The sequence below is a fragment of the Acinonyx jubatus genome, chromosome C2 (assembly GCF_027475565.1).
Source record: "Acinonyx jubatus isolate Ajub_Pintada_27869175 chromosome C2, VMU_Ajub_asm_v1.0, whole genome shotgun sequence".
Taxonomy (NCBI): Eukaryota; Metazoa; Chordata; class Mammalia; order Carnivora; family Felidae; genus Acinonyx; species Acinonyx jubatus.
The window spans coordinates 141,237,867-141,265,489 of NC_069384.1; the positions used below are offsets into that span (position 1 = coordinate 141,237,867).

The 27,623-nt window shown below is 41.6% G+C and overlaps 1 protein-coding gene and 1 long non-coding RNA gene across 21 annotated transcripts in view; one reads left to right on the forward strand and one right to left on the reverse strand.

Moving 5' to 3' along the window:
* Positions 1–27,623, reverse strand: part of NEK10 (NIMA related kinase 10) — a 229,878-nt gene that overhangs the window by 179,107 nt on the left and 23,148 nt on the right. For 16 of the 20 annotated variants that reach the window (XR_008298033.1, XR_008298034.1, XM_027040905.2 and 13 more), the window contains 8 exons: positions 26,359–26,489; positions 24,733–24,831; positions 15,743–15,827; positions 7,582–7,623; positions 6,143–6,221; positions 4,962–5,029; positions 3,187–3,266; positions 1,682–1,768 (listed from right to left, as the gene is read on the reverse strand). Coding sequence is in view for 18 of the 20 variants with exons in the window: in XM_027040903.2 (XP_026896704.2) it covers positions 1,682–1,768; positions 3,187–3,266; positions 4,962–5,029; positions 6,143–6,221; positions 7,582–7,623; positions 15,743–15,827; positions 24,733–24,831; positions 26,359–26,489 (671 nt within the window). In the remaining 2 variants the exon portion in view is untranslated. Of the gene's footprint in view, positions 1–1,681; positions 1,769–3,186; positions 3,267–4,961; positions 5,030–6,142; positions 6,222–7,581; positions 7,624–15,037; positions 15,638–15,742; positions 15,828–24,732; positions 24,832–26,358; positions 26,490–27,623 lie in introns of those variants that run through there. The other 4 variants (XM_027040907.2, XM_053221543.1, XM_053221541.1 and 1 more) reach the window with 3 other exon arrangements.
* LOC113594161 (uncharacterized) lies at positions 747–24,969 on the forward strand. Its single transcript, XR_003414480.2, has 4 exons — positions 747–971; positions 18,891–19,127; positions 21,620–21,710; positions 22,096–24,969. It is a non-coding gene; the product is annotated as an uncharacterized LOC113594161 (long non-coding RNA).

Here is a 27,623-nt window from a genome sequence, read left to right on the forward strand (position 1 = left end):
GAGATTAATTCTCTTACAAGTCATGTAGCTGGCTAACCCCGCCGCTCCTCCCATTCTTGCGATCCTTGATTGTGTCCAAGACATAAGCCCCTCTGTCACTCGCCTCTCCAATCTTCTCATGCCCACATGACTCTACAGTTCCTTTCCCCTGAGCCAATTTCTCACAGCTCCAATCCCTCCCAAACTTTTGTGCTATGACATTCAGAACGTATGTTTTTCGGCAAATAGTATTCCTCATCTCCTCGAACTTTCCACACCAAATGTTCCCTCCTTGTTCTAAGTGGAGCTCACTGTGTGGCTACATTCCCCACGTCACACACCCTACACACAGCCACCAGAGTAATCTTCCCCCAAAATGAATCTGATCATGCTTAAAATCTTCCTGGGAGTCCCCATAATGTTCACAGATAAAAACCACACTCTTATTCGGCACAAAGAGCCCACGGTGGCCTGGCTAAAGGCATCTTGCTGCTTCCTCTATAAAATATGGAAATTGACAGGGTTATTGTGCCAATCAAATGAGTTAACACACAAAAGCACTTAGAGCAGGGCCTGGCATATAGAAAGCTGGATAAAAATTAGCTATATTTTTAACTCAAGATTAACTGTCTAGTTTTCTGGCACTTTCCCTCTTGCACTCTGTTCCAGCTGTGCCCAACCATGCACTGCCTCAAACAAAGACCATTTCATGCCTCCATGTGGGAGCTCATTCTGTTTTCACTTGTTCTCTCCCTTTGCCTAGATAACTCCGTCTTCCTTCCGGAAACTTGGCATGACCCCTGGCTCTGACTGGGAGCTTCTCCTCTCTGTTCCCACGGTGTCCTGTGAACCCATCAACCACACCACTTACAGCACAATGGTGAAACCACTGACCTGCATGCCCGTCCTCTCTCCCACACTATACACTCTATCCTATTCATCTCTGGCATTCTAACATCTGGGCAGAGGCTGTTTCCTAGCAATGGGCTCAGGTAAGCAACTCTGTAAGTATAGTTTGGAAAAGAGGGTGAAACTGAGAAGAAAGATTCAAGGGGGTTTACTATGGTTACGTGTCAGGACTTCATTATTTGATGTCTGTTACCTGCTTTACTTCTTGAGAAAATTATGACTTACTTAACTAAGTATCAGATAATGTAGGTTGCAACTCCATTTAAAAACTACCCAATAACTATCTGGATACAGTAATTCTTCAGAGCAATATGTAAGTTCAAGTGAAAATGAATGCATTTTCGGTTCTGTTTAGAGTTATAATAACAGGTGGTCATGAAACAAGTCAGTAGCTATCTTAATGTATTTTACTTGACTTAAGCAAAATAGATTTTAGTGATCTAATAATTTATTCAACATATAATCTGAAATTACTAAAAATAGAGCCACCTCAGAGTTTCTTTCCTTAAAGGCACAGGATGTAAAAAAAAAAATTCAATAAACAAAAATATTAAGGATGTAATCGTAAGACTTATATAATTTGATTCTTTGCCCAGATCCAGAAGTGGTGCAAAACCAAAGATAAATCAATACACCCTCTCTGTTCTAGTTTATTTATAAAAACTTTAAGAGAAAATAAATGTCAAGGTGACTCATAACTTCAGTTAACAATGTAAATAACAGGACATCATAAAAATGATTATAATAATTTTCATCAACTATGGTATTGTCTTTTCCCTATTAGCAATCCTACCTTTTGGAAAGCAAGTCATATTCATGTAAAATCATCAGCAGATTTTCTACAATGTTGAGTTCACTTATCTTCTCCCTACATTCTGGACTACAAATTAAAAACTATTAGTAATTACTAAAGACATACTTTACCATATCCATTTATCTAATACTCCAGTTCTCATATTATCTCAGGAGGAGAAACAAAAAGCAATATAGCTCCATGGGCTAGGGCTACATCAAATTCCCACATTCGATAAATGTCATATGTCATAAATTCAAATTTGTTTAATGACAGTATGATGATAACATAATTCCCTTTCTCCAAAAAGAATCATATGCTGTTCATAAAAAAGTAATAATAGGCATTATTCACAGTAGCCAAGATATAAAAATGACCTATACAGGTGTGTGTGTGTGTGTGTGTGTGTGTGTGTGTTTGTGTGTATGTAACGTATATAATTGAATATTATTGTCTGTCTATAAAAAGGAACAAAATTCTGCCATTTGTGACAACATGGATAAACCTGGAAGGAATTATGCTAAGTAAAGTAAGCCAGACAGAGAAAGGTAACTACTATATGATATCAGTGATACATGGAATATAAAATAAAAATTAAAGACCTGATGACACAGAAACAGAGATTGAAATGGTCAATAGTTGCCAGATGCAACTAGCTAGAAGGAGGGGGAAATACAGGTTAAAGGGTACAAACTTACAGTAATGAAAAGAATGAATACTGAAGATCTAATGTAGAGCATGGACACTATAGTTAATAGTGTGATATTGTACACTTGACAGCTGATGAGAGCAGATTTCAAGTGTAATTACTACACACACACACACACACACACACACACACACACACACACAGAGTTAAGGAGGTGATGTGATGAGTGTATTAATTGTCGTGAGCGTGATAATCATTCCATATATATAAGGTACATCAAATCATCATGTTGTGCACTTTAAACGTATGTAATGACAGTAGTCAATTATTCCTTATAAAGTTTAAAAAAAAATAAAAAGAAAAAAGCATTGATCCACTTATTGGCATAAAAATATATTTAAAGCTCTTTTACTTAAACTGATCATGGTATCTATAAAGGGAACATGCTACCCAGAATTGTATTAAGGGTAAAAATGTTTGAAAATGTTTTAGATGTTAAAATAAATACATAGGAGAGAATGTTTTTTTAAGGTTGGGGAGATTTAGTTGTCAAAGAAAAATTGTGGTAATTTTGAAAGTGGAAATTATCTGAGGGTTGGATAAAAGACTAGGTAAGTATTTCCGGTTAGGAAAAAATGAAAAAAAAATTTAAACTGGGATTTACCTTTCCATCTTAAGTTTTAAAATGATACTTTTTTGTCCAGGATCCTCTTCTATATATTAATGCTATTCCATGCTTATTTTTCACAAATTATAACTAAGTAGGTAAGCAACTAGAGAAACTGATCTATTTTCCGTCTCTCCCACCTAAACTGCTACAGTAGTGAAACTGAAAAGTACAGTAAAATACACTTACCTTTCAGCTAAACTAGCCAGAGCCAGAAGGGCACCCAGTAAAACATTAGTATCTCGGGCACCAAGTAAATTTACTAATGTCTGAAAAATGAAGTAAAAGAAAGTTTCATTGTGTAAGTGCTACAAGCTTCTTGGGTGGTATAATGTTTCTTTCAAAGATCATTGAGCTTAACCTCAAGAGGAGTTTTATTAAACATTCACCACACCCAGCTCTTCCAGGGGGTAGGGCCCCTTCCTGCTTTGAGACTTAAGACAAGTTCCTTGTAGCCATTCCTTACCCAGGGCAGGAAGCCAAAGCCACCAAGCTACACGACCAAAGGTCTCACTCTTCCCTCTATTTTCATGTGCCCAGGAGGTCTGCTCTGCCTCTTCTGATCTCTCCCCAAGGAGAAGTAGAGAGAGTAATAATAGAAACCACAATACTGGTAGCAACCAGTCATCGGGAGCTCATTCTGAACCAGGCTTTACGGTAGCCTCTTTCCAAACTGAGGAACTATTTTCCACCAAAGTATTGAAAACTCTCTTTCCCACCCCCCCCCCCCCAAACTAAGTAAGGTATATCAACATTAGCAAACACTCCATTTGCCTCTGAGATTACTAACTGATGTTGAAAGAGCATGAATCGATGCTTCCAGGCATCATCCTAAGTAACATGACTTAGCTGCAAGTCTGTACATTATCAGTTGCCTCTTCTGAGGTCCCCTTCCCCAGAGACTTTTAGAACTCAGAGTCCCCCAAAAGTACACCCCCAAACACACTGCAGGCCAGAGCTGTAAGCCGTGCAACAACTGATGAGGAGATTTGGGTTTCTTTTATGCCAATTTTTCCCCTTTATGATTTCATTCGTGTTTTTATGAAGCTATCATTATCTTCATTTCTCTCATCCCCTCCTCTTATTCTTCTCTCACTTTTTTCTCTATCTTCTAATAGAATGTTCCCCAAACTTCAGTCCCTGACATATCCCTTCCACAATTTTTGCCATATCCTCCTTAATGCTATTCAAAATGTTCCTTAAATTCTCAGTGATAGTATCGGTGAAATATATGTGGCTATCAAAATGAAAAGTGTTGACTTGTATATCACCCAGAATCATCTCCTACACAATGGGCAGCATGTGTGAACACATTTTAGGCAACCTTGCTCTGGTACATGCTAGGAAGTAACCTCCTGGGATATGACAACTCAACAGATTATTAGAACTTGGCTGTAGGCAGCTCCCACCTAAACAGCTTTACTATAAATATAAATTTAGTCTGTTTTAATTAAACCTGCATTCATTTATCTTGAAATGCATATTCGATCCAGATGCCTGTAATACTATGCCATCTGATTATAAAGTTGAACCATATGAAATTGGCATACAGACATGACAATTTCATACGGTTCAAACAAATATAACCCCATGTGCCATATGGAATGTATTTAGATGTGTACATACGCTTTATTTGTTCACTTGTTAACACACACCTAGGGTAAGTTTATATATATATATATATAGCCAGGGTTTCTCAAGCAACATTTAAATAAAACAATGAACTTGGTTGTTCTTAACTGGCATAGGAAAAAGAAAAAAAAGAGTTTCAGGAAACCTGTTTGTTATTTCCATATATGCTCCTTAGACTAATAAAGAATATAAAAGGGTTGGCAGAGATGTACAATTCTAGGGTAGATTTTGTGAACTATAATTATAAGAAACTCGATCATGGGGCTCTCAAATTCAGCAGCAATCCACTGACATATGGAGCTGAAGTGTTCACTCCTTCTGGGATGGCTCACCTTGTGGGCTCCACTTGTGGTGACCCATTCTCTTTGGTCTTTGACAGCAGCAAGTTTTTGAAAAATATCTATAAAGAAAGGAAATAGCTGAAAGAGGGATTCGGTGCTTAAAGGCAGCAGTATTCATAGACACTCAGGTCTGAATTACCGGAAGGGCAAGCAGAGAAAGGGCAAATGGGAAGACAGATAACACAAAAGAAACAATGGAGGGAGAAGGAACAGAGTTTTTTGGTTTCTTTTTTTTTTAATTCTGAGAATTACCTCTTAAGCTCAACTAATAATTATTATATCTTAGTATTATAACAATAAATATGGAGACAACAAAAAAGACAAACATCTCCTTCCCCTTAAGGTCCTCAACAGGGTCCTCTAAAAGTTCATAGTGAAACCTACTCTTCAAAGATTCCCCCCTATAAAGATTTCAAGTATAAAGAGGAGGGGGGAGGCCAGTGAAGGTGATGGCCACAGCAAGGTTCCCCAGCTGAAGAGAACAGCTGTTCTCAAAGAAACTTCCTGGTGCCGAGGGCTTGTGACATACTCTCTTCTCCCTTTAACTGAGAATCAGTGTGCTGCCGTGGAAACAAGCACTGTAAATTAGACCATTCACACAAAGAAAATGGGCCAGCACCCAACAACAACAGGGGGCCTACAGATCGTCAAACCTGGAGAGGATGGAAGGTGGGGCCTTCCAAAGAGGGAAGATTGAGTGCCACACCCACAGGCCAATGATTTCACGTTATCATCATTACAGCAGGGTCTTTTTCTTTCTTTTTTTATGCGCACAATGTTTTAAATTTTATGAGGTAGGTATTATTAATATTAACCCAATTTAATAGATGAAAACTGAATAGCCTATGACATTTTAATAGACATCAAAGAAAGCAAAAAATATTTTTACCCAAATCTGCCATTATGGAAGTCTCTGTTGCATTAAAGTAGGCCTGTACTCACTGAAAATCTTCCACCCGAAACTGGGCTTTTCAAGGTAAGAGTTGTGATCTGAAATTTTCCTTCCGGGTATATTTTGCCACTAAATAGAACTACTGACATAGACTCTCAATACCATGACTGTGGATGGGTAGACTCATAAGTGTTCCAAGTACCCTTTTTCCTGCTGAAAAGACCATCCTGCTCATTCTAGCAAATCGGGAAAGTTGCTGTGTCCCTGCGACAACACTTACATGTCATGTTGACCAGCTTGTCCACACTGTGCTGGTCTTCCCCATAGCTGAGGTACTCATTGGCCACGATCTCCATGTACTGCAGGAGGGACCAAACCAACAAGAGAGCAGATGAAGGACAAGATGTGTACTTCTGAAAATGAGCTGTAGATGGCACAACAGATACACCAAATAACACTCGGGTCCCTGGGCCAGGTTCACTTAAGGGCAAAAGGTAGCTTGAGTTTCTAGATTCTTCACCTTCTCTTGCATGCCCTGAATTTCAGGGAGGGACCATGGAAAGATTATGTAAACTCTCAAAAGTCCTCAAATGACTCGTAACTAAATGAGTTCGTGGTGTAATTTGCCTCCAAATACCATACATATGCATGTATATGTATATGTATATGTATATGTATATGTATATGTATATGTATACACACACACACACACACACACACACACACACACACACATAACCGTCATACCCCATATACCAATAATCAGAATAAAATGGGTAGGGGGTAGTCTGATAATCCCTCACTGTAGATAATTGATTATATAAGAAATAGGCTCAGAGTAACACACATAGATTTCTAATATTACAAGGGAAATGAAGGTGGATAAGAGGATCCTTTAGAATATGATTTTATGAAAGACTATGCCATTAAATGAGGTAAGCCCCCAGCCAATTAAAAGACAAATCTTAAAAATAAAAACTAGACTTGATGTAGCAATTTCCCAGGAATGAAAATATAATAAAATAAGATAGGTTTAGCATTAAACTGCCATTAAATTTAATCTTCCATTAATATGGAATGAGTTTGCAGGGCCATTGGTTTCTTATGAAAATCATTCTTTCTGTACATGCCATAGGTTTTAGGAGAATGGGCTGTTCCAACCCAATGCCCTGCCTAGAAAATTTTGTTTTATCATACTAATAAACCCAAACATTTAACTGGCTCAACATATACAGTTACCTGTTCGCCTTCCCTCAGTAGTTACAAAAGCAGAAAACTAAGTGAAGTTAAAACCATTCCTCACATTGTCATGTATCTGGAAATATTTCAGTGAGCACGAGAATTCTTTTTTTGTGGAAAAATGATAAGCTTCTTCATAACCAATATTTTCTCCCCTCATCTGGTATGTGCAATGCTGAGGATTTGGTCCTGCCAGCCAACACCTATTTCTTTTCATTACTAATTAAAGACATGTGACCTTTTATAGAACTTTCTTGTTTCGGCAGGCTGGGTAAAATCACCTGGAACAAAAATGTCATGGGTCCCTTCCTGCTCTGTGAGTATCCTGCCATACGCACACTTATCCACCCTGCCTGCTCCTCCCCTTGGCCAGCAGCCTAAGGTAGGAAAGCCATCTGCTGTCACACACCTACGTAATCCTCGCCCCGAGCCATGGCGTGAAATGGAAAGGCAAGACGAGCCACCACAAAGGAATCTTACCTGCGCTAGGTTTTCAATCCCGCCCAAGCTATGGAGTATCTCCTAATAAAACAAAACAACAGAACATACACAAAAGATGAGGGTGGAGGGCAAGGTTATTTTACATGCAATTTCTTGATTAAATCATGAGACATAATTATTTTTTGAAGGTCCACATTCTAACATAAATTCAATGTTTGTTATTTGTACCACATTTAAAACAAACTCTTAATAAGACCTTCAGCCTGACTCCTCATTCTTTCTATTTCCTCTCATGTCATGATAAAATATTACAGCAGGAAAGGGCTGTTAGATATCATTCCCTTCACCCTCCTCACATTGCAGATTAGGACAACTAAGATCCAGAAAGGTAAGCCACTTTGCCTAAGTGACCAGCCTGGATAGGAATGGAATCCAGCACCACCAAGTTCCCAGGACCTTCCTGTGGGCCTCTGCCTACTGTGGTCCACAGACAGCAGCATCAGCCTTACAGAGCAGCTAGTAAGGAGTGTAGAATCTCCTGCCGAATTACACTCTGAATCTCCACAGATTCCCAGGTAATCCACAAACAGTAAAAGTTGGCAAGCATTGCTCTATGGGACTCCTCCTTAAAATGGAGAGGATAATGGTCTTATTAAACCCTGACTCTAAACAAAGGTAAGCATAATCATCGTAAGCGTCTCCTGATGCAGGTCTTTAAATCCAATTCCCAGTAAGAAGGCATTTCACGAAACTATTCTAAAAGTGGTAATTGGGGGAGACCGGGCTGTGAGGCTGCAGGTGTGAGAGGGGCCAGCTTGGAACTCTACTAACAGCAAATGCTCCCCTATTGACATCCATATTGACATTCACCTTCAGGCAAATGTGTTTCAAGTGGCCCTAACCTGTTTATTTATACTGGCATCTCTTTCCTTAACATGACTACAAGGAAGTCGTTTGAAAGACAAATATTAGCCATCATTCCAGTTCTGTTGGACGTGCATGGTGATGAGTGCTCAAGTGTGGGGAAGAACAATCTAGTTCCACCATGAAGCCAACTGAGTGGGCAGGCTGAACAAAAGGCTCAGATTCTTCAGGCCTCCTTGTCAAGGTTTCCTTATTCGATGTGAAGTGAATTTGGAAACACTAAACATACCCATGTTTCAATGAACTATGAAGCCACACTTATAACTCAATTTAAAATAGTTTTGTGGGGTGCCTGGGTGGCTCAGCTGGTTGAGCATCCACCTCTTGTTTTGGCTCAGGTCATAATCCCAGGGTTGTGGATTTGAGCCCCACACTGGGCTCCACACTGAACATCGAGCCTGCTTAAGATTCTCCCTCTCCTTCTCCCTTCTGTCCCTCCCCCACTCATGTGCCCTCTCTTTCTCTTTCTCTAAAAAAAAAAAAAAAAAAAAAAAAAAAAAAAAAAGTAGTTCTGTGACTGCCTACTAATTTGAATTTTCATCATTGTTTTTACTATAGAAGAGCTACAATTAAAAAACAGAAGAATATTGTACACATTATTCCTAGTTACGGCAGAATATTTTATACATGTAAAAATAACACATAAAACTCCTTATGTTTGTTCAACAATTTTTTTTCATTCTTATTACATAAAAGCCCTGTGTTAGGCTCTGAAGGGGACACAAATATGCAGTGAAGATGACCGAGGCCTACTGCACTGAGCTTTAGGCAAGCATATGCTAGATATACAAGTAACTGGCACTCAAGACAGAATTCGGTAAGCGTTATAAAACACTTATACATGAAGTGCTATGATGCTCCAGGAGGAACACATAATATCCTGCTGAGAGGACTAAGGAAAATGTCATAAGGATGGCAGCCCCTGAAAGGGCATAGAAGGATGGATAGAGTTGCTGAGAAGAAATTGGGGAAAACCAGGGAGATTTGGGCAGTAGGTCCAAAGGTGCACAGAAGTTGTGCAGAAAGAACATCAGCAGAAGCACTTCCGTGATTCCATGAAGGGCATTACTGGGAATAAAGTCAGGAAAGCCAGGTGGGACCAAACTGTGGGAGGGCTTAGATGTGAGCCTGAATGTGACCTCTGTCATGAGGGCCATGACATCTGATGAAAATGTGTGAACAAGGGATGATTAGAATCAGCTGTGAGGGGGCACCTGGGTGGCTCAGTTGGTTGAGCGTCCAACTTCGGCTCAAGTCATGATCTCATGGTTCATGAGTTTGAGCCCCGCATCGGACCTGCTGCTGTCAGCCTGTCAGCACAGAGCCTGCTACAGATCCTCTGTCCCCTTCTCTCTGTGCCCCTCCCCAGCTCATGCTCTCTGACGAAAGAAAGAAAGAAAGAAAGAAAGAAAGAAAGAAAGAAAGAAAGAAAGAAAGAAAGAAAGAAAGAAATCAGCTGTGGGGACTTCCCTCTGGTTTTTGAATGAACCAGAAAGGGAAAGAATGCCACCTAGAAGCCCAGTTGGTTGGCGGTGACAGTGGGAAGGAGAATGGAGAGGCAGAGATAGTCTGTGAAGTCGTGTGATCAAGCAAACACGAAGACATGCTAGAAGAAAGGGAACAAAGTAGAAGACATCACCCTATGTGAGCCTGGGGACTAAGGGGTGGCAGATACTAACAGACATAAGGAAGGAGACGGGAAGAGTCTAGTGTAGGTTAGAGAAGACTCGATCTGGGACATACTGAGCTACTGCTGGGATATCCACTTGAGAAAAGTACAAAAGACCGTGGAAAATGACGTGAGAGCAAAAGATTGAAATCTGGGAGCTGTTGACTTGAAGGAGATTTAAATTCAAGGCTTGGAAGTGAGAAGACACCACGGGAGAGAATAATGTTTAAATGATTGGTCATGGTCATGGTCGTTTTTAAGTTTTTACCTTGACAAGTAACATATCAATCCAATAATTAGTATTAACAATTTGGGACTAAGTCCCAAACTCTGTTCTGGGAATAACCCTTTTATTCTGTGCAGTGGGTAGCATTAGACATTCTATTTAAAAAATAGTAATAATTTCATGGCCAAATTCAAATCAGCTTGTAAAATAATACTTTAAACAGAGTTTGACAGTTGGTTTTATCATAGGGCCCCTCAGGGCTTTGAACACCCCGCCCTGCATTATAAGCCTCCAATGGGAGAACTGAGTGCAGTTTTTCCCAAACAGCATTAATTGAAGCACACTTCTTTTCACTGAATATGTATTAACTCCCGTGGATCACCATTGGAGAAGCACTGTTATGACGTATAGGAAAGAGAGAGAGGGTCTGTCACTCTCTGAGAATGTTGTTGTTACATACTCAAGAATTTGCCCTTCATTTACAAAATAAACACTCCCCGCTTCGGCCCCCCATGCTCCTATGGAGACTGGAGCAAGGCTAGGAGATTGCTCACAGAACCAGGGTCCTCCCTATATTTCATTTGGTCATACCAATGGGATTGCTCTAACCTGAGAGTGTCAGCTGCAGCAAACCAAAACCACAAGTTATGCATGCGCATACCTGGGCTTAACGGTTCTGACTACTAACCTGAGAAGCAAATATGACCGCACACTTGGATGACAGCAACACCTCCCGAGTACCCTGTCAGATCTCAGCATTTTCTCCCTGCTCACAAGCCACAGAGTCACAAGACTGGCTTCTGTACTTCTGAACCCAATGACCTGGAGAAAGTCCCCAAGTCAATCTGACCTTCAGTCCAATGTGCAGTATGTGAACAAATGTCCTTGTTCTATTCCCTGAGGTTTTCCTTTTTTTAAAAAAGTGATACAATAATATAATACGGATAAAGAGTATGTTCTTTTAAAAGGGAGCACAGTGCAACACCAAAATAGATGTCGTTATGCACCACTATTTTTGCAATGGCCGAAAACGTCAGTGACGTTGGATGCTCTCATCCTACACCTAATCAGCAACCAAATCAATGTCGAGCACACTGCAGTGAGCCCTTAACAGTGAATCACAAATGTGATCACTTTACTCCTCTGCTTAAACTCAACAGTGGTTCCACACTGCTCATTTCTGGGTCATGATTTTAGGCCCCTCTATGTACTGGCATCTTATCTTTCCAGATGGAATAGCAGTACTCTTGAAAACCTTGGTAGGTTCTATTTGTAGGGTATAAGTAAGAAGAAAATACAAGAGATGTTTTAAAGTTTCCTACCTTGGAGTCTGGAAGCAAGGTAGCGCCATTAAAAGGATTAAGAGTTGCTTCTGAAGATTCAAAGTGAGAGGAAGGATCAAAGAGCTCCATTTTAAAGTTACTGAGTGGAATGCACCACCACAGTGCTTCTCAAACTCTTTGCTCTCTGTGTTCCTTCACACTCTTAGAAATTACTGAGAACCTCAAAGAGTTCTGTTTATGTGGGGTATATCTACTTATCATATTACAAGTTAAAAGTGTGAACGTTTTAAAACACAGGAGGAGTAGACAAGCACACGTTCCATCAGCCATCAGAGCTGTGACATTTTCATGCATCCCACAGCCTCTGGAGAACGCCACTAATATACGTAAGACAGTGAGTGTGAAAAGTCAAACAACACCGTGGCATTATTTTTAAGATATTTTTGGCCTGGTAGAATCCCTGAAAGGGTTTCAGAGATCCATAAGCCGTCCCCAAATCGCACTTTGAGAACAATTACACTATTGTGTCATCCATATGGCCGTCCAAAATACTCCTGGAAATTTGTGACTTACATGAAGAGAAAAGTTGGAGACTGGAGGTATGTACTTGTGAGCAAAAAAACAACAATGCCAACAACGATAGTTGAAGCCAAGAGCATGGGAGATAGGGGAGAAGATGATGAAAGAAAAGAACTTTGGATGGGGCGCCTGGGTTGCTCAGTCGGTTAAGCCTCCGGCTCTTGGTTTTGGCTCAGGTCACCATCTCGCAGTTCGTGGGATCAAGCCCCGAGTTGTTGGGCTCTTTGCTGATAGTACAGAGCCTACCTGGGATTATCTCTATCCCTCTCTTTCTGCCCCTCCCCTGCTCGCTCTCTCTCTCTTTCTCGCTCTCAAAATAAATAAACTTGAAAAAATAAAGAACTTTGGGAAGGTTAACATTTAGGAAGGCAGGGTCAAGAAAAAGAGCAGTAATACAGAAAAACACAAAGTGCTAAGGAAGAGCTATGGCCTCCTGGGAGCGGTGGAGACAAACGGAAAATGCGGTGAAGCCTGTGGGCTGCTAAGGGAGTTGAGAAATGCAGGTGCTGGGATAAGGTCACTCAGCCTGCCCATCTTTTTACTGTGGTTGCTAAGATAATTGTACTTAGGAGCTTTTAAGATTTTCACTTCATCCTTGATAAACAATGTACTACAGCTTCACAGTAAAGTCCAGGTGGCCATTTCTCTGTATCTTGCTTGGGGTTCCTACCATACTTGAAACCTCAGACTATGTGTCTCCCCTTAATTGCGAACAACCCTAAGCACTCCATATTTTCAAAATGGCTTCTCTTTCATTCCTTCCAGGTTTTTTTCTTGCTGGAGTCTCCGTTAAGCATATACTGAAGTCTCTGGCAGGCAAGATCCAATCTCTGAGCTACCAGTTTGCAACCTCTGGATCAAGGGATGCTGACTGAAACATGGCTTCCAGGGAGAACCCTGTTCACAAGAATTCAGTGTGAAAGCAATACAGCCCATCAGTTCTGACAGAGAGGAAGTGGGTTCAAGAGCTATAGCCTGGCCTCTCAAGAAATGTAGTAATGAAGGGAAGGTGAAGATTCGAAGGGACATCTGGGTCCAGGAGAGGACATTTTTACAATAATAGAAAATAGAAAGGGAGACACTGACATAGAAATGAAGAGAATAGATAGATGGGTAAGCCTTGGCAAGGAGGAGGGATATTTCTTCTGAGACAAGAAGAACATAAAGCTTCAAGGTAACCCTAATATTTCAAGCAACAAAGAAGAGATAATAAGAGAGTTCCCACTGGAATGGCTTTGGTTTTCCCAGAAAGCAGACAATGCTGTAATTTGGTGAGGATGACAGGGTCAGGAGGGGATCGGAGTATGAGAAGCGGACAGGGTTTGGAACAGCCACTGTGGATCCTGCGGCACAGACTCAACAAGCGAGGAAAGGAATGCCTAGCAAGGACGAAGGCTCGCTGAGATTAACTGGCATAAATTACAGTAAACCCCAGCAAAGCTTTGTGACTTCGGCCAACAATTCTTGGCAACTCAAGATGTTCAACAACCGCCTGAGCACACGCTCTTCTTTGTGGAAAGAGTGCCAGGAGGAGATATTCAGAGACAATACCCTTCTATGGAAAGACTAGAAATCGGGGAAGGACTTCATTTTAATATGTGTTTAGTCACAAAATCCCATAAACAATGAGGTCACTGAATTCTTTCCTGGAGAGAGCAGGGCAATCAACCGTGTCCCGATCCATCAAGAACTAGACTAAGAAAGGCAATACTTTGATGGAGATCAGCAGAGTAGGACACAACGGTCATCAATTTTGTAAACAAACAGAAAATCTCTGAGGCAAATACTTTGCTAACTTCTGTAAGTCAGAAAATTAGAGCCCCTGCTAAAAACCTACCTTCATGAGAGTGAAAGGAGATGTTATTAATAATTAAGTGGGAACAAGGAACACATACTGGGACTGACCCGGGCAAAATGGAACACGCGGTCCACCGTTATGACATACGCTGCACACAGAATTGCAAACGGCCCTTCAGAAATACATGGAATGCATAGTTCTGTACGGCTGGTCATGGGGAAAAAAAAGGGTGCTGTCTTCCCAAAAAAACTCTGAGCAACCAGGACAGAAAGCCATTTGGAGAATGCCCTGAGTCACACAGTCAAAGGGCTCACTAAACTATAATAGCACAAGGCCAGCTTAGAATACAGAACGAAGAAGTGGTGATTCGTCTAAAGGAAACAGGTGGCACCACCATGAATCCTAGAAGACTCAGATCAGAGCGGGCTCTGTAGCGGACTAGTACGAAACGCTTTTTTTAAGTGCCAAGGTTGGAAAAGATGGTTATTGGGGTAATGAAGAGGAACGCGTTCCGACGCAAACAATTCATCAGTAAAACCAAATCCAAAGTAAAAGATCTTTGGAGTGGCCTGAGCTTCCTAGTAGCTCATCAGGACAGGGTGTAAAAGGAGATGCTTCTTAGGGGGGGTGAAAAATCTGTGAAAACACCGAAGCACGTATTTAGAATAGGAACGTTCTAAATACTTAACATTGGCAAGCAGTAACAATAATGACTAAATAAGCGATCTTGAGGCTTTGGAACAGTGGTTCTCAAACTGTGGTCCCCTGACAAGAAGCATCAGCTTCACCTGGGAACTTACCAGAAGAGCAGATTTTCCAGCCCTCCCCAAACCTACTGAACGACCAGCCGTGGGGATGGCCCCTAGCGATCTGTAGGTCGTCCATGTGTTTCTGACGCACACAGATGTTTGAGAACGGCTGCTTTATGGAAGCAGCTGTCTACCAGCCGATACTAGAAGAAATAATTTTGAAGGTCTGGGTGAAATGTTAGGCAAGCTTGTTTTTTAGAGCCTCACTGCTAAAGCACTAAGTCCTTGCTGTGCAACGTGTGGGCCATGGACCAGTGGCATTGGCGTCCTCTGGAAGCTTCACAGAAACGCAGAGACTCGGGCCTCAGTGTGTACCTGCTGAATCAGAATCGGTGTTTACAAGATTCCCAGTGGATTCCTGTGCACATTAAAATTTAAGAAACACTAAACTAGAGGCAGCAGCACACTCAAGTAACTAGTGAGAGGGGGGAAAGTTTCTCGGCCTCGCAACCCTCATCGGAGACCAGCGGCAGGTCCCGTGCTCACCTCTAACTTAGATGTGGGGCAAGGGCCTGGGCTCTGGAGCAGCTGCTAAAACTGCAGGCTCTGCCTTTCCCACGGGCTGCCTCGGGAACTCCCTGAGAAGGCCCCCACTTGTCACTGCTGACTTTGACCTAGGGAGCTGCTTAGCCTTGAACACACTCAAAGGTGTGGCCTGAACTGCCAATGGTTTAAACACACACCAGAAGTCCCATCCACTTAATACCATAGCTAATACAGCAGAAACATACAGATTTGTTTGTCGCTATTAAATTATTTCTCATATCTTTTTAAATAGCAGTTGAGATACCTCCTAAATTTGAAAGCTATTGAGTTGTGAGACAGAAAAAAAAAAAAAAAAGCTAACATGATCCCAGATCTTTACTTCATCTTCATAACAAGTAAAAACTACCTTTATTTTTTCCAACCAACCTGATAACATGGATCCCTCATTAGTAGTCTCAGACAGATTAATACTCTCAGAAAGTGAATAGATGGGGCTCGATTAACCCACTCTCTGAAAGAAGAAAACAAGAGAAAGCATGTTTGCCCGTGTTGAAGAGGCCAGCGTGACAGTTCATGAACAACACAAAACAGTGCAGGACAATAAAGGACACACAAAGGAATAGCATTAGTTTATTTCGAGCATAATCTACAACAAGGACTATTATTTGGTACCTGAACACTTAATCCATGTTAGCATGAAATGCATAGAAACTGCCATCATCATTTGGTTCGTACTGCCCTTGCTGACTGAGGGGCAGCGCCTGACCAAAAGAAATAGCTAAAAGTTCCAATAATTAAATTTGACTTAACAAGAACTTATGCCCTAATAACCTAGGATCCATTTGAACAAATTATACGCATACATTTTAAGAAAAATATTTTTATTTCATTCTTAAGCACATTTACTTACTAATGGTGTGTGTGCTCCTGTAAACAGTAAACAAATTCTCAAGCCTTGTGATCAGATTGGATACCACCACCTTCTCCTCTTCCACCTGCTTTTCACCTCGTACTTGCTTTTTATCATAACAACCATGGAAAACCCAGCTTCAGAAACATACGCCATCATCGAAAGGAAGGTAGCCCAATCTTAATATGGAAATCATACAGCACCTTGAGTAGTTGGCACTGTATCTGACAGATATTGCATAGCGTTCTTCTCCTTGAAAATTTCAAACACTCCATGACACCCTGGGGGTTCTCTGTAGCCTCCAGGGCACTTTGGTGGGCAGTTTGGGGAACACCGTGAAAAAGCATTTCCTTGGATCAGTTTCCCCAGAAGCAGACCCTGAGATGAAGGTTGGTGTACAGGTGAATGCCTAAGGACGTAATCTCAGGGGAGACCATGGAGAGTGGGGAGCACGAAGGAGAAGGGGAAAGACAAGCACGGGCACCATCTCAGGCAACACTGTCTCACACGGTCCTCTAAGCTAGCCCAACAGTGGCGCTTGGTGCAAATGTTAACAAAACACTAAAACAAAAAGTGTCTGTTATTCCATAGTTAGCCAAGAAAAACTGAGGAAGATAAGGAAAGCTGTTCCAGACTAGAAGCCACATAACTTCTCCCACCCCCACAGCTGGGTTAGTTATGCATCCAGCAAGGTTAGGATACTTTAAAGGTCTGCCCCTCGGTCAAGTGGAACATTTGCTTAAGCTGTGGTCCCAAGCCAACCTTTGCCTGGCCTGCCTCATATTAATCCTTAGCATTGGTGGTAGAATACAGCTTCATCTCCTCCACGGTCCTGAGAAATTCAGCTCTGCTCCCAAACCTGCACATCTCAAACCTGAGTGCATGAGACCGACCCTCCTCAAAGGCAGGACGAACATCTACGGTCACTGCCACTGGAGGTGTCACGCCCCACCCTACCTCCTTCCGCTCCACCCCAAACCCCTCACTATTCCTTCCAGAAGGAAGTTGGCAAATATGCTTTTCCCATGTTCTTATATTCCCGGGGATGTCTGAGAGCTCCTGATAGGTTAGAGCACCCCCCATCCCCCCACCCCACCCCACAGAGGCCTGGCTGCAGACAGAGGCCGAACAAGACGTCCCAAAAGCATCACTGGCTGAGAACTGCTCTCCCGCCATCACCAGGGCTCCGGGCAGGAGCTGCCCACCACACCCGCCATCAAACCCTGGCCCTCCTCTCGCCCAGGCACCATGACAGCGACACCTTTGCTACGGAGGCAAAGCTCAGTTTCTGAGAATAAAGGCAGGACGCAACCCATGCCGGTGCCGCCAGCCAGGCACAGTTAGCCAAGGCCGTGCCATCGTTCATCCCGACTTCCCTGCGTTGAGGAAAATACTGCAAATTTGAAATGCACTTTGAATTTAAAACAATCACCTATGGGGACACTTATTCTGAGACTCCTATTTCAGACAGAATACCTCTAATCTTTATAAACAGGGAGAGGGCACATGACTACTTTCCCCTTCAGGTGTTGGGGTCAGCTAAAGATAGCACGGAGCCTGAACTGGAGTGCAGAGATCCGACATCCCAAAGACCTAAAAGAAATAATGATCAAGTTGCAACAGCTGCTAAAAACCTAATGAGGTTTAATGCTGATTGCTTTTCATTATTTAAGAGGAAAAGCCATGAGACATATCAAGAGGTGATTCAAGCTACAAATATGTGTGCACTGGTATTTTTCCTGTTAACTATATATAATCTTCATGAGGAAAAGCCATGACGTTTGCAAAGTTTTTCATATTAAAATAAATACAAAAAGCTTTTTTTCCCCTATTTCCTCCCCCCTGTAAAAAAGAAAAAAAAAATATGCCAGGATAGGCTTTTTAAACTTATTATTATTGAAGGAGTAGAAATAAATGAAGAGTTCCAGAAAAGTCTGAGTTAAAGGTTCTGTTCCAAGCAAACGGCATTTTTTGTTTTGCAATTTTGGGACTAAAGCCCAAAGCTATTAATATTTCTACGTGATTCTGGCCTCTGCTGTTATAAATGTAAATAGAATTCCTGGTGTCTGAGTCCTCTGGCTTCTGCTCTCTGAGCGCTGACCTCTGAAGGAGCAGTTGTTCCTTCCTTGGCTCCCAGCCCCTAACCCCCCACAAGGACGCAGCACATGGGATGGAGCCCTGGTATTCAAGAGGAATGGCGTGTTCTGTAAGATGATATATATCTCTGTTTGCCAAGAGGTGGGGGACTAGGAAACACACGACTTAGTGCAACCAGAGAATTACAGAGAATAATAGCGGCAGGCCATAAAGACGGGTGCTCTCATTGTATCGAGCCAGCAACTGCAGCCCGGAGGAACCCAGAGGCTGGCCCAAGGCTGCACAGGAGAGCAGAGCTGGGGCCTGACTCCTGGGTCCCTCCCCGCCCCAGCACCACTCCAGGTCCCACAGGCGGGGGTGACTCTCCAACACGTACACTGTGGGAGCAGGAATGTTCAGCACAGCAGCCGGGGGTCCTCTGGGGCAGCTCTGAAAAAGCTGTCTGTCTGCAAAGACAGCGTTTCCCTGGAGGGTATGTCCCAATATAGCCGCCGCACAGCAGCGGATTCATGAGCGGGCAAATATTTATCCCCTCTTGTGACTGAACTTTTGCCACTTCTTTCACAGGACTATTAATACAGAACAGCGTGATCAGCTCCCACGGCCTTTGCCCATGACCACCTGCCACATCGCTTTCAGCATCACGCTCCGCTTTCAGTACAAAACAGGAAGGAAAAGTGGCACGGGCAACACAGCAACTGAAATGTGGTCGCAGGGCCTTCACCGTCTTGCACAGTGGAAGAAACCCGTGTGTGATGTGAGAGCTCTGTGTAAAAAGCAGTCACGAAGCTGCGGTATTGGAAGGTAAATACCACACAGGACAGCCAAATGGTCTGAGGTCAGCTGAACCCAGGGACGGATGCACAAGCCAGAGGTTCACCCTAGTCCTCATTCGTACCATGCTTCGCTCTCTTTCTCACTCAGAATAAGTGGCATCTTCATGGTGAGGTGTCATTTAAACTGCCCCTTCCATTAATACACAAAATGACAACAACAACAACAACACTTTCACCTCTGACTCAAAATTTAAGAGTGGAGAAATTCAATCAAGCCTGTTTCAAAATAAACATTATCTCGCATTCATACAACAGAGCCTGTATTCTTTTTGGAGGGGGAGAGATGTTAGAAAAGTAAAATTCACATCCAAATAGCCGTGGTAAGACTTAGAAGAAAAAAAAAGTATGCGTGAAGAAATTAACTACAAATGAATATTCAAGGCATCTTTACCGGCTTATTCCAGTATTCATAGCGGGTCTTTCTTCTTCCTTTGTGTTTCCCACTAAATTTAGCCCCAAATATGCACCCAACCGGAAGTCCATCCAATGGGTTATGCCAGTCCCTAAAGTCAGAGAGATATTGAGCAGAAGGGACTGCCTATATGTGTTTCTTCTACACAGTTGATGGAAGTTTCAGAGGTAGAATGGTTTCAAATATTTACTCATCACCTACTGGTAACCAGGCATGGTTACATGCCCAGGGTAAGGCAAAGGACAAAACCGTGCACTTGTGTTCATGGAGCTGACCTTCTAAAGGGAGAAGGGCAATAATAAAAACAAACAAATAAAACTTTATATGAGGTGGTGTATAATGGAGGACAAGAAAGTTTAAGGGTTTAGACAGTCCAGGGGATACTATTTTAGGGAAGTCAGAGAAGGGTTCTCTGGGCAGATTAGCATCCAAGTGAAGTGAGGAGTGAGTCTAGGTCAGAACAGCAGAAGAGTTAAGTATATAGTCCCTGAGCAGGAGTGTGATTGTTTGTGCAAGCAATAGTAAGGAAGTCCGTCGGGCTGAAGCAAAGTGAGCCAAGACAAAGTATTAGGAGTTGAAGTCGGAGAGATGGCAGGAGCCAGATCTGCAGGTCTTTGTAGAATAAGAATAGGGACTTTGGAATTTTTATTCTGGAAAGCCACTAAAAGGCTCCAAGCAGAGAACTAATATGATCCAACAGATTTTTGAAAGGACCCTTTAGGTGGCAGTATTGAGAACAGTATAGGGAATCGGGGATCAAAGCAGGGAACCAAGTAAACTGACTGCAATTGTCCAAGTAAGAGATGATGGCAGTTTGGACCAGGCAATAGGTGGGGAAGAATAAAGCTGAGGGAGGGCAAGTTGAGCAAGAAAAATCAAAAGTCCTGTTTTAGGCATGTTAGCTTCAAGATCTCCAAAGAAGAAAAAGTCCACTAATCACTATGTAAAACAAAAGATGAATTGAGAGTAATTATACACAACTTATAAGGCACAGTCTGTCAGAGCAAAGCTCTCCAAGTGTTTGGGGATTGGCTGATTTTAGCCATGGAAATGTGGTCTCTAGACTGTATCTGGAAGTCACTGCCTGGTTCTCAGAAGGTCATGTACTAATGGGAAGCTGTCATTTATTGGTTTGGCCACGTTAAAATTTGTTCCAGTGGTTGCATGTGGCCCAAGAACAAGCAGTGCTTTCCTGGGAAGGCTAGAACATTTTAATTTCATACCTGGTAGATATCCAAGTGATTGATTTTTGCAATCTATTTCCAAAATACGCCACATTTACAGTAGATATTTCAGAAAACGGGATGTAAAATACTAAGGACACCAACTTGTTTTTATTAGAAAAGTGATGGCATTTTTGGAGCAAAAAAGTCATGCTAAATGGATCAGGTGGTTCAGGTTTAACTGAAATGGCAGAACCTGGTATATATACTTACTTCCTCAAAAGTTGCAATATTCTGGCAATTGTAGAATAATCATACCAGGAAAAGAACAGCTAAGTGAATCCACTTTAAAATAACACCAAACATATTAAATAGCAGGGAGCAAGTTGCAATGAAAATCTTATCTTAAAAAATAAACTAAGATATATTTTATTTTACATTTCACAAAATTTAAGTTATAACCGCAACTCTGCCCTAATAACTAGAACAAAGCAAAAATGGATTCTGCTGACATTTTGGGGCACACTTTTTCTGACCAATCACATAACATGATCCAACATCCTTGAATTCACTTTTGGCTTCGGCAACATAAAGAGGTTCATTTTTGCAAATATATTAGAAAGAGTCATCAATTTTTCCTAAAGTCCTCTCCTAACCTTTGTGGTCCAAAAGTACTTTTTTGAACTCCCACCTTGTCATTGTCCTCGTTAATACCCCTTCTTCAATTTGTCAGTGGTCTAATTATGCTGGCGCCTCATTAGCCAGATTCCAACAGTTCAGCACTATAATTATTTTTTTAGTATCATCAGGATATTCTACATCTTTAGCCACATTTGCAAGTTCATTTCACAAGAAAAACTATGTTCTATTTGCACTGTATTACAGGATCTGCACATCATCTGGCAATCAGCAAGGAATGGACCAACAAAGAGGGAGCTCAGAGGAACAGACACACAGAAGAGATCCTTGAGTAGAGGTCAATTTTATAAGTAGTTAATTAGAGGATATGCCAATGTTGTGACAACTTTTACTTTCCTATGCAACCTCATAACAACCTGGTCTTGGATACCCAGCACCCTTTGTACTTTCCTGGACAGGCAGGTGAAATGGAAAGGGGGTGGATTTATTTTCTAACTAGACTCTCCAATAGATGACATTATGGCTGAATGAAAAGTTGGAAGATCAAAATTTGCTTTTGTACTCTGCCATGAGTCAAGATTTGTGACCATGTGTAACCAGGAGTAACCTCAGCTTCAGGGATGCTACTTTCACTTGCCCTCTGAGATGTACCATGAGGTGTCTGCAGTGCTTACTGTGTTACCTTATCTCACCCTGGATTAACAACTCCCATCTCATTTCAGATGCCGCCTCACAATCTTCACTAATGAGAACAAGGGAGTAATCATAGGCCAATCTTGGGAAATGCACCCAGAAAGGAAGTATCTAGAAGTATGGTTTAGAGGAAGACTGCAGTGGGGAAGAATGAAATAGAACAACAATAAGAACAGCATCACTGGGGCATAAACTGACAGAAGACGTGGAAGGGCTCACACTCCACACGTGACACAAAATTCCAATCAGCTATATCCTCAGGGTAAAACTGAATGGCATAACATCCTGAATGTGTCCAATCTCGTCTACAGCCTGAATTGGACCAAAGACCAAAGTCCACACCCCTCAATCTCCCCCAGTCTTTAGTTGTAATAATATAAATAGTTTATATCCACCATATTTTCCCTTGTATCGGGATAGTGGATAATTGTTTTGCTGACCAGAGTAGATGCTAAGTCCCTAGAAGAAAGGGATCATGTGTTTTATTCATCTTTGTATTTTCATTCTCTCTTCCTTCCCCAATGCTTATTCCCTCTCTTCCTTGCACACAGTAGATATACAAATGTATTCAAATGCATTGAATCCAAGCTTTCCAGACAACATTAAATCTGATGTTGGCAAAGAAATAGGATAGGAAGCTATACCAGAAAAGTCCCTGAGATGTAATTCTTCTGTAAGTCTAAATTTAGAGGGGGGTGGGGGGGGGGGGAGGTAATTCTGACTATCTTAGCAAGGTCATATGGGGTGAGGAACAATGGAAGACCTTTACACTTAAGCCATCTTTGACCCAACCTTGCTTTTAGAATAGAACTGAACGTAACAATCCATCAGCAGCCAAAGGATGACATAAAAGGATGCCCTTGATGTTCAACATTCCTAAATTCCTTCTCGTACTATGAAGGCAAAGAGATCTATAATCATCTCTTCCTAGTTTGAAGATTTCCAGGGACTACTCATGTTGCAAGCCAGTAATTCCATCCAATCTAAGATGCCTCATTAATCACTAAGAATTTGAAAAGGTCCTGACAAGAGATCTCTTAACTTCAGAATTGTTAAGATCTTTTCAACTGTTGGATGCCAACCCTTGCCCAATTAGTTTCCCTAACAATTTCTGCATCTAGTGCCCTCAGAGTGGGGACACAGTGACATCTCTCACATCTTTAATTCTGGAAGTATTCTTCCTTCCTCAAAGTACTGACCCAATAAATGGTCTATGAGACATCCGTTGAAGAGTCCATGAGAGCCGTCTTCACAATGAATTAAAGAACGTCATTTCCTAATACCATTTCAGGCATAATTATTCTGCTACTAACCATCGTTGTACTCTGTTCGAGCTCAGGGAGAAAACAGTCCAGGGCAATTTCAGGGTCTTTGTAGTGTTCATTAATCTTTCAACAATCTGAGTATACTGTCAAGAACTGAGCAGGGACCCGATTCCATAGCCATGATAAAGATTTTAGGCTTTTTGTATCATCTGAACCAGTCCTATAATCCTCTGCTTAAATCAGGTACAAAGACATAATAGATGCAGTCCCAATCCTGGATTGCTTTAAACTAAACAAATGTATTTGGCAGCCACTGTCCAACCCTTGAATATTTAATACCAAATAAGCCCCTTCTAAAGATCAAATCATTAGGCTGCCACTTAGGCATGTTTTGTAGCTGATTCATCATGGAGGACCCACCGGGATACTGTTCTATTTAAAGTCAGCTATTGCACTGGACCAAGCCAAAGTCTTATCTTGCTCAAGGCATTAAATTCTTAATATTTCTCCTATTTTCCAACAGGAGTAATTTTTTCCCATCTCACTGGGGCAGAATTCAGATATCTCAATCGAGTCACAAAGCGATGGCAGAAGATTCACGGTTCTTTATAGGCATCCTTTCAGCCGCTGCTTGTCAGGAGAGAGCCTGGGCCTCCAGGGAAGAGTAGAAGGCAAGGTCCTATCCATGTAACAATGCTGGGAGCCACCTTCGTAACTAGCAGCAGCATAACCAGCTCTCACTTCAAGCAGCCCAGAATGAATAGAAAATTCAGTCCTGACTACAATCCAGCACTAGTCAATGGCTCACCGAAGATGCCTGATGTTTGTGAGACAGAAAGAGGTCTTGCTAACCCTTCCCCATAGTTCCAACACTGCACTTGTGTTAAGACAATGAAGATCAATAGAGGGAACATTTAACTTGGTCCCGAGAAGAAATATCATCATTGGGCTGTACTGGGGGGTACACATTCATCCTTTCCCCAAGGTCAAAGCTGGGGCAGCCCATTTAATCAGTCCTTGTATCAACTGAAAAAGTGTACCATGAGGATGTTGGCCAGGGGGTTACGCAGTGTCTGTTTCATAAGGACCCTGGAAATAAACTCCTGAGTATCCAAATTCATAGTAAGAAAAATAAGAAAAACAGTGTAACATGGGTGTTTTCCCATTTTACCTCATCTGTCACAAAATTTGGCAAAATTCAGTATTTAATCAGAGTGATTTTAATGAGATCACTTGCAATGCCTATTCATTTGCCTCCTTCTAAATGATATTTGTTCTGTTTTATCCTTGAAGTATGTTGTATCCAATCTCATAAACTGCTTCAAACCATATGCTAAAAATAAGATATATAAGATATGCCATTCATGTGTAAATTGTTGGTCTTTTCTGCGACAGTCTTACCTGCATATGAGTCTATTTTTCACCAAGGCTGTAAAGATCTCCTGAAATAGTTTATGCTGCGGATGTTTACTGAAGTTTCTCTCATTCTTGTAGTTTATACTGAGATTAAACAAACAGAAAAGCATTTTGTAATAAAAATTATTTAGCCTGTCTCAAAGTTAGCAATGCAGGCAAAGATCATCTATATTCATGCAAATATTGAAGGATTCTCAGGATTTAACACATTATTAAAGGCACATGTCCACTGTTTAAAAAGGATTAAATTATAAAGCTAATAAAGATTATAATCAAGCATATATATTTCATTTTACCATTTAACTAAAGGATTCCCTATAAACACTTAATAGCTAAACTTGTTCAGAAGGAGGAAAAGGGTATGCAAAGAGAAAGAATGATTGGTGCATATTATCTAGACACCGCATTAGGCTGTAAACAAGTTTCTGTGGTTGTTGATTGTTTGCATATGGCATGTGTGTGTGTGTGTGTGTGTGTGTTTAACAAAGTCTGGAGATATCCCATTTTCGGCTTCTTTTTTCTGATATTACAACCCATTAAAGAGGTTATAAATACTACTTTAAATTATAAATTCCACTTTAAAACTGGGAGAGGATAAGAGATAATGCACAAAATGGTGGCACTGCTACAAAATATATGTTATTTTTGTGCATATTAAAATAGACCAATTTTAAGATCTAAGCCAATAATCTGGAATTACATGAACACATCACCTCAAAGGCAAGTACTATAGCCTTATGTTGTCATTTGTACTGTTCTTCCTTTGCAGTCTTTCACTGGTCTTTGGACAGCGTGTCCCTACCCTAGCCAGGCGAGGGCATTCTTAGTACATGGATACCAGTAGACTGAATATGTAAGCATTTTTAAAGAATTTAGTGTTCCTCACTAAATATAAACCATTTACTGTCGTATGCCTTTTGTAGACTATTAAATTCATTGCCATAAAATGACAGGGAGAAGAAATCTAGGTCAAATAAATAAATGATCATTCTAGAATATTCATGTTGATATTTCATACCATTCATTATTTACAGAGCACTTAGTGCCAGATGACCTCAGCACATTGTAAAGCCGAGAGACCCAGCTCCTGGAAGGGGAGTGGCCCACAAAAATGTGCAACTTCTGGCAGGTCTAAATGGTGACAGGACAGATGAATGTGGGTTGCCAGTTTCAATGTGAAAGGTGAGGTGTAATCCCTTCAACTGAAAACCTCAGTTGCTTTGACAACCACAGTCCTTAGCCACCATATCTGTTCAGAGCAACGGCTTCTTTTATGCCTCCTCATTGCTGGCAAGGCATGGACAGACCAAACGCTGAAGACAAAGCCTGGAATCAGCTGAGCCAGGCCAACAACTTGGAACCATTTCCTCATAGAACAAATGCCGGAGGTGTCTCAGCAAGGTGTCCTGAAACTCCCACGTTGGTTCTACCTAAAGCCACTAAGCTGTGATTTACACACTATTTCTGGGAATGGTTTAAACACTGAAATTATTAAGAATCCCCATGGTAAATTCTGAAACACTTGTAAATTTTAGCTCCCGTGACAAACAAACAAAGTTTTGGGCTAATTAGAATAGGTTGTTGAAGGCAGGGGAGATACTGGATTCTTACCTAAAATTTTCAAGTTCAACAGCTTCTGTGGACTCATGCCACTGACCTCGGGTTCTGTGTCCACCCACCTTGATGGCAGGCTCAGACTTCGTCATGCTATTTTGGGCACTATCGAAGTTAATGGCTGGAAGCTACAGAAATAGAAGCACGGAGCCCTGAGGATAACAATCCAGCACAGAATAAACAAAGTAACAAAATGGGGGAAGGGGTAATTGGAGGCCGGATAAAGGGAATGAGTTTTTTCCCAAAACAATAATTAACATGATAGCCAAGTCAAATTTAGGGGTTTTCCAAGATTTAAACATCTTTGACTTAAACATTTACTCTTTCTGCCTTATGCTGTTTTATTTTTCTTCATTGCTTGTAACGCCACCTGTCATATCTTACAGTTATTTATGTATTTTCAGGCTCCCTTGATTATAACAGCAGCTCAACATGAACCAAACTTGCTCGTCTCAGGGCACCTGGGGTTTCAGTCGGTTGAGCGTCCGACTCTTGGTTTAGGCTCAGGTCATGATCTCACAGCCAGGAGATTGAGCCCCAAGTCAGGCTCTGCACACAGAGAGCGGAACCTTCTTGGGATTCTCTCTCTCCCTCTCTCTCTCTGCCCCTCCCCTGCTTGCACGTATGCTCTCTCTCTGAAAATAAATTAACTTAAAAACAACAGCAGCAACAACAAGAACAACTAGGGGCACCTGGGTGGCTGAGTCGGTTGAATGTCCGACTTCAGCTCAGGTCATGATCTCGCAGTTTGTGGGTTCGAGCCCCACATCAGGCTCTGTTCTGACAGCTCAGAGCCTGGAGCCTGCTTGGATTCTGTGTCTCCATCTCTCTCTGCCTGTCTCTCTCTCACTCTCTCTCTCTCAAAAATAAATAAACATTAAAAATTTTTTTCAACATGTAGGGGGGTAGTTCTGGGGAATCCCCAGCTCATGCTGTGAGGACAAACAGCCCTGTGGAGAGAAGCCTCCCACCCACAAACAGCACCCATTGCCAGCTTTGTGAATGAGCCACCTTGGAAGCGGTGCCCCAGTTGATGTTGAAAGAATCATGGCTAGTGGGCACCCGGTGGCAGAAACCTGAACCAGAACCATCCAGGCTAACTGCTCTGAATTCATGACCTGCAGAATAGGTAAGACACAGTAAACGATCGTTGTTTTAAACAACTAAGTTTTGGAATGATTTGCTATGCAGTACTGAAAAATAAATCCACCACAGAATAAACTACGAATCTGCAAGTCCATATGATACAAATAAATAAATAA